General features: G+C 48.1%; 1 protein-coding gene across 3 annotated transcripts in view; it reads right to left on the bottom strand.

Moving 5' to 3' along the window:
- Window positions 1–3,736, bottom strand: part of LOC137878067 (ras-specific guanine nucleotide-releasing factor RalGPS2-like) — a 47,289-nt gene extending 43,553 nt beyond the window's left edge. For 2 of the 3 annotated variants that reach the window (XM_068718170.1, XM_068718171.1), the window contains exons 1-3: window positions 3,432–3,731; window positions 1,401–1,529; window positions 1,080–1,187 (exon numbers count right to left, since the gene is read on the bottom strand). In XM_068718170.1, coding sequence (XP_068574271.1) covers window positions 1,080–1,187; window positions 1,401–1,460 — 168 coding nt within the window. In that variant the 5' untranslated portion in view covers window positions 1,461–1,529; window positions 3,432–3,731. Of the gene's footprint in view, window positions 1–1,079; window positions 1,188–1,400; window positions 1,530–3,431 lie in introns of all 3 variants that reach the window. The other variant, XM_068718169.1, reaches the window with a different exon arrangement.
- Between the last annotated feature and the right edge of the window lie 3,764 nt (window positions 3,737–7,500).

Below are 7,500 nucleotides of genomic sequence, written 5' to 3'. Positions count from 1 at the left end.
GCTAGAGAGGTGGTTGTCCTCTCAAGCAGGTGGTTGAGACACCTGGACCTTTACATAAACTGGACACAGCATGGGGAAGATGTTAACTGAAGACGCCACAGTTTAAGAGAAGATGAAGACTGCCCTCTTGTGGTTGAGCGGTGAACACCACACGTCAAAGATAAAGGATTGCAGACGTGACGCAGAACTGAAATGCTTTTATTTGATTTCTAAATGGGACGATGGCGTAGTCGTAGTGATCCGGACCGGTTCTCAAGACCACTTGTTGGGTCTTGTCTCGGCCTCAGACACACGGGACTCAGGACTGGATTACGAGACCGTTTAGGACCACGACTGCAGGACTATATCACAACACTGTGTGTACATTGATGACATTAGAACTGCATTAATATGCCTTTTGATCATTTTATCAAGACATTTCTTGTGGCGCACGCACATGCACACACACACACACACACACACACACACACACACACACACACACACACACACACACACACACACACACACACACACACACACACACAATATATGGTAATAAAAGAGGTGAATGAAGTTGTTTTTCGGTGTCTGTTTTTATGGGAACGTGGATCTTGTCACATCGATTTGAGGAGGGCTTATGATTTGCATGTTCCACACTTCATCCTAAGCGTGTCACGCAGTGCGGGTCACGCACAGCCCCGGTCTTGGTCTCTTGACCCGGTCTTCAAAAAGAGGTTTTTGGTCTCGGTTTAAGCTCTCGACTAACGACGTTTCACCATCGACTGAAAGGCCGACGATTCAGATGCGCGATGTCCGCCGTTGCCATGGAGAAGGTCCGTGCAGCTGAAGCCAGATGAGATCCATCGGCGCCCGCTTGGCACTGCCAACCGTCATCAATTATTACTGATCAGAACTCTGACCCCATTTCCTCCTCCATCCTCCCGTCTCCTCCTGTCTCAAGTCAGCACATCGCGTTTTGTGCTTACTGAACATTTTGGTTTTCAAAACACTCAGACACACACACACACACACACACACACACACACACACACACACACACACACACACACACACACACACACTTAAACGTCACTTACTGCATATTCTTCGGGAGTGACCTTCAGCACATCGAACACAACGGCGTCAAAACTCTTCTTCAGGTCTGAAGAGCCTTTATCGCTGAGAGACTCGCAGCTGCTGCTCTTCTACACAACACACACACACACACACACACACACACACACACACACACACACACACACACACACAACAAGGTATTTATTAAGTGTCTTAACATTTCAATACTTCATTCTGTCATCTAATTATGATACACTCAGCTTTTCGTCTGGGGGGGGGAAAGAAAAGCGCACACGCGGTGAATTTTGAAAGCAGTGTGTGGAGCGGGGGCGTGGCCTCACCTCAGAGACTGTTGCAGTGGTGGTGATGATGCCTGATTGGCCATTGGGGAGGTCCATCATTCCCACACCATCTAGCTCTAGATGAGACCATTCATCATCCTCAGCTGCAGCAAAGCCCGCCCCGGCCCTCTGGAAAAACACACACACACACACACACACACACACACACACACACCTTGACAATCATCACCTGTAGACATGAGCACACGCTCAGCTTGTAGCAGCAGCAGCACCACCTGCTGTTGGATTGGAGTACTCTCAGCTTATTATCACAGACTACAGAGTCAAGCAAAGATCATATTTTCACCTTTGCTGTCAGGGAGGTGAAGCTGTTATCTTTACTCTCCTCAAAAGCCACCGGACTCCACTGACAAAAGCAGTAGTTTTAACTTGCAGGACACGGGGTGGGGGGGGGGGGGGGGGAGGGGATGGTTGCTGGTTCCACCACCGCCTTGATAATTAGTTTGTGCGACTTTGGTGTTTTAAAAAAAGGGGTTTAGTTCAGATTCACCGAAGTCACACAACAACACAAAGTAACTGAGCAATGGAGGCAGCGGTAGAACGGCAACTTCACTGTTCTGCAAGGTAAGATATTTTTAATCAATGGAGTCTGGTGGCTTTGAAGAGAGCGTCGACAACGGCCGTCTGACAGTAAAGCGGTGAAAACATAGCTTACACTGAAACTGATATTGTTTATTTAGGAATCTAAAGTAAGTGTTAACTCATCAGTCATGGCTCCAGTCATGATGTTATGACTGGAGGCTCAGTGTCTACATATTTTACAGGGGAAATTTCCACTGTGGATGATTTCCTATTTTATGAGGATTTCATTTGAATATTTGAATATTCTTTTCTTCCCATGACAGAAAAAAAAAAACCCCACCTCAGAGGCTTTTCTTTGCCAAAAGCACACACACACACACACACACACACACACACACACACACACACACACACACACACACACACACACACACACAGAGAGACAGTAATGAAAAGTACGAAGTGGCTTAGAATACTGAAAGCGAGCAAAGCCATCCCTTGTGTACTTGACAATGCCAGCCTCTGTGTGTGAGTGTGTGAGTGTGTGTGTGTGTGTGTGTGTGTGTGTGTGTGTGTGTGTGTGTGTCTCGCTCTATCTTTTCGGCTCAAGGCTGAAACGGGATGGTGCTTTAGGAGCCATTAGCTGCCTTCCACAGTTGCACTCCGCTAAGCCGCAGGGCAAACACCACTACATCACATCACATCACCCCCCCCCCAGCCCCCCCCAGCCCCCCCTCCTCCCCCCTCTGTTTGACAGCAGCGCTTAACTACACAGGAAGCAATAGCCAGTGTGTGTGTTTACAAGCCTGAGTCTGTCTGTCTGTTTATGAAGTCATGCATCTGTGATCACCTTACTTCCTGCGAGAATAACTCTGTGTGTGTGTGTGTGTGTGTGTGTGTGTGTGTGTGTGTGTGTGTCTGAGCACACAAACACACACACACACGTGCCAGGTATTTATTTTATTAAGTTAGAGGAAATGCTGTGATAAATATGAACCTATAACTGAGAATTATTACTATTTTAACCGGCGCAGCTTTTCCAACCTTTACGGTACTCGTTCACAATCGTTACATGCGTTGTAAATAGGCCACTTCAACATACACACACACACATATACATATATATATATATATATATATATATATATATATATATATATATATATATATATATATATGTGTGGGACTAAATCATAGACATTACTGGGATGTTCCGGATCTTTGAACGGAGGAAAGTCTCTCTAACTGGACCTCGTTGAATTTTCATAGAATACCTCCACAATAAGGACATGCAGGTGTCCCCAAAAACTGTCTTTTCGTTAAAAAAATAAAACACTAAATTCCTCTACAACACTACAACTAAAGTTGCCTTTGTGACACTTTGGCTCCATCTCCACTCCTGTGTATCCGACACAATAAGCCCTCTAACTGTGATCACATGCTAAAATAAATCAAAAGACACACACACACACACACACACACACTCACCAGTTGCGTGCGTCAGACGCGCATAGTGTTGGAGGCGACGTTATGTCGTTCTGCGTCTCCTTCGTCTTCGTTGACCCGGTCCCGTCTTCCTGGGGCTGTCTGCGTGAAAGAGAGGACGACAAAAAAAGGAGAGCGAGACTGAGAGGAAGGACGGGACGGTTCTTCTGAACGTGAACGCCGCTCAGTGTCCTGGTTCTGGTTCTCCCCTGCCTCCTGTCTCTCCAGCGGGCCCAGCAGTACAGCATCAGTATTACACTGAGACGGTTTCAGTCGAGTGTGTACATCCCAGCATGCTCTCTGCCTTCCAGGCCTCTACGCCGTGAAATGCCTGCAGTCAGCCAGCAGGTGTCTCACTGCTCTGAGAGATGAAGGCCTGTGTGATCTGGAATCCCCCCCCCCCCCTGTGAAGGACTAATGACGACTAATGCTGGCAGACGGCACATCAGGTAGCGGATCAGGTCTGGTCATTCCCCCTCCAGGTTGTGGTCGTGCCGGGTGAGGGTACAAAGCTCAGGAGCAGGACCAACAAGAGGATTAAAAGGCTTCTGCTCACCGGAAAGGAAACTTTAAAACATTCTTTCAGAAAGATCACATCTCAAGTCATCAGCATCACAGAGCTCTTCATTTCAGTGCTAGGGATACAGAAACAACGTCTGTTTGTGTGTCATTGTCACGTAACAAAGGGTTGATCCTGGCCTCTGTCCTGATCCTGGTCTACCCTGATCCTGGCCTCTGTCCTGATCCCGGTCTACCCTGATCCTCTTTCAACTTCACAGCTCCTCGAGACGCCCACGCCTCCAGCGACGCTACTTCAGAGACGCAAAGAGAGGCGGCACAACCTCCTCCTGAGTCACTGCCCTCCTCATCCAGAGCTCCTGATGTAAGAGCCCCCCCACCTCCTCCTCCTCCTCTTGGCAGCATCCACGCACCTTCTTGACACTGAGCTGAGCCGACATGTGTTGTGGTTTGGTGACATAATTCCACGTGTTTGTTGCGTCCTCCTTACCGAGGGTTTAAGTCGGAGGAAGTGTTTTGAAACCTGAATGTATTTATTTGAACAGCCCTAGAATGTGTACACATCCGGCTAAAGGAATAACATGCAGCAATGATGAGCTGTAGGTGTGTGTGTGTGTGTGTGTGTGTGTGTGTGTGTGTGTGTGTGTGTGTGTGTGTGTGGGGGCTGTCTCGGCATCCCCTTCGGGGGTGACGTGACGGGGATTAGAGGAGGAAGCAGAGAATGACAGACAGAGCGTGGACCGAGTCGTGTCGGAGCTTGTAGCAGAGGACGTGTCGCTGTTCAGCTACATGTGACTCATTACACTGCAGAGCAGGTGCTGTTGAATAATCACACCTCTCTGGATCGACTCCCCCTCTCCCTCCCACCTCCCTCCCTCCCTCTTGTCGGACGGCTCTTTTGACATTCACAAAAAAAAGGTGCTGGCAGCCCAAACGGGCCTCGTTACCGACCCCGAAGGGCACGGCGAGTGTTTTTTTTTTTTTTGTGCGTCCCGTGCCGGCATGACAACCCCCCCCCCCCCCAGTGCGGCGCTGACCCTTCACATTCCCAGAAAACAGGTCCTCCTCTATACGGCCGACGCTCTGTGCTCATCTCCGCTTTTCCTCCTCACCTCAGCCTCTCTTTTACGGGAGAAATTTAATTATCTTCCAGGAGGTAAACGAATCAGAGAGTATATATATACACGACTCTGGCCCTTTAATTGGTTAATCAAGAAAAACCAAAACAATCACAAAAAAGGTTATCAACAGGCTAAACACGATATATCATAATACTAATATGAATTCATTGGTGGTAAAAACACCGATACTTTCCCATCAGCCCTCTCTTGACCAACATCTGCGACAGCGGCCGTCCTCATAAGATGTAGAATTCCATTCTTGTTGTTGTGCGACAGGCCGTGGGGCGGTGCCTCCCAGATGGCTGCACACAGCGGGAACACCGTAAGAAGCACTCAAAGCGCCGAGCCGCTCTGAGCCGTAACCTCGTTAACTCGGTGTGTTTACACGTTTACTCACGAGGCCCGAGCTCTCGCACGGACGCACTTGAGCGCTGCAGCGTGCAGTCCAAAGCGAGGAGTAATATACTGCATATTACTGTCATTTTAAGTCTCGTTTCGAGAGGAGGATTTGGACATTAGCAGTCATGTAGCACGACATGGACGTGAATGTAATTGTGAAAGTGCAACACAAACATTTTGTCCCTAAAAATCAATGAATAATCGTGATTATCATTCACCATAATCATGTGTCTACTTCATGTTTTTAAGATGCATTATGAGACGTGGTTAACACACAGTTCACACAGTTTCACCATCGTCACATTGCAGTTATTGATCTTCCATAGCATTATCTCATCACCATCAGCCTTCCAAACACTTCCAAACGAAGAATCTTTACTTTGGAAGCTCGTGGAGATCGCTACCGCTTTTGTCCACAGGGGCCGCCAAAATCCACACGAGATGAAAGTTCCTCGTAAAGCTGCTTCAACAAAAAGGATCAGAACTGAACCTCAAGTGTGTTCAGAGAAAGGTCACAAGTCACGAGACGGAGAGCAAAAAAGGTCAGACGAGAGATTTGTGTGACGGTCGGCATTAACGCGGTGTGTGTGTGTGTGTGTCCTCTTCAGACTCACAGACCTCATCATTATGAACAAGGTAAGAGCGCTGGCCTTCTCACTGCACACAAAAAAAAAAAAAAGCCCTTTGGAAAAAAAGAACAGAAAAGAATCCACTTCTGCTTTTACTCCACTGTTCTAAATGAATGCACAGCCCCTCCTCTCTGTGGCCGTGTGTATAATGCATGCACTGTAGAGACACGTGTGTGTGTGTGTGTGTGTGTGTGTGTGTGTGTGTGTGTGTGTGTGTGTGTGTGTGTGTGTGTGTGTGTGTGTGTGTGTGTGTGCTTTCTGTTGTGCCTCGCAGCGGCAGAGCTCCGTGCATTTGAAAAAGAAAAAGCCTGCCGCAGATGCACCGAAGTAGGTCAGTGTGTTGAGCTGAGCAGAGGAGTCTGACAACACACACACACACACACACACACACACACACACACTAAGGACATTCACACCGTTAGGAGCTGCTAGGCTCAAAGTCAAAGCAATTATCTTTCAGGCAACTTGTCATTGAACTACATCTCTAAAATCATATCCACAATTAATTTTGGTCAGAATTGGGATCACCATGAGTTAATGCGGTTACTGATGGACTTTGGATACATTATGCATGTAGAGAGAACATTACGGCACAACAAAACGCTTCATCTCGATAATCAACGGGAGACAAAATCGTTTGCATACGAATCGCTACACTGGGCTCTAAACCTGTGAGCGAGTGAGGAACACAACCCACGTGTGTCCAGTCCTACCGTCTATCTTTACACTGCTGGGTTTATAAAAAAAAGGAACAAAAATGAAGAAGCCACACTTCCAACTTTGGTCAGAACTACCGCAGAGCTGGTCGCGTGTTGTTTCAGTGACGCTACAGCGCCGAGGATCGGATCGCGGGTCCATCTTTCCCCGAGCTCCAGTCGAGCCTCCCCCGGAGAACACTATTGATCTGGAGATAAGAGGGGCCGTGTTGATCTCTCACTCTCTCACACACACACACACACACACACACACACACACACACACACACACACACACACACACACACACTCTAATAACCTTCACACGCACACAGCATGTGGCTGCATATCACAGCAGTTCGATACACACTGCTTTCACTCGGCAGGTTGGCTGTTCAGGCGGAGGTTCGTGGCACCGCCTGCAGGGTGTGTGTGTGTGTGTGTGTGTGTGTGTGTGTGTGTGTGTGTGTGTGTGTGTGTGCCCGTCGAGGGAACATGACCAACACCCCCTTCACACCATCACTTAACTGATGTTCAGATGGAGGTCAACCAGTAAAAAGTGCAGGAAGGGCAGAGGGGGAAAACAAACACGCTGCAGCCACACACACACACACACACACACACACACACACACACACACACACACACACACACACACACCTCTACGTAGAGACAATGTGCTCCATCTGCTCACGTGTTGAACACCGGT

The sequence above is a fragment of the Cebidichthys violaceus genome, unplaced genomic scaffold (genome assembly GCF_023349555.1).
Source record: "Cebidichthys violaceus isolate CVI_PGR_0920_01 unplaced genomic scaffold, fCebVio1.0.p SCAF_220, whole genome shotgun sequence".
Taxonomy (NCBI): domain Eukaryota; kingdom Metazoa; phylum Chordata; class Actinopteri; order Perciformes; family Stichaeidae; genus Cebidichthys; species Cebidichthys violaceus.
The sequence above is the reverse complement of the archived record's forward strand: the minus strand, read 5'-3'. Positions and strand labels throughout refer to the sequence as shown.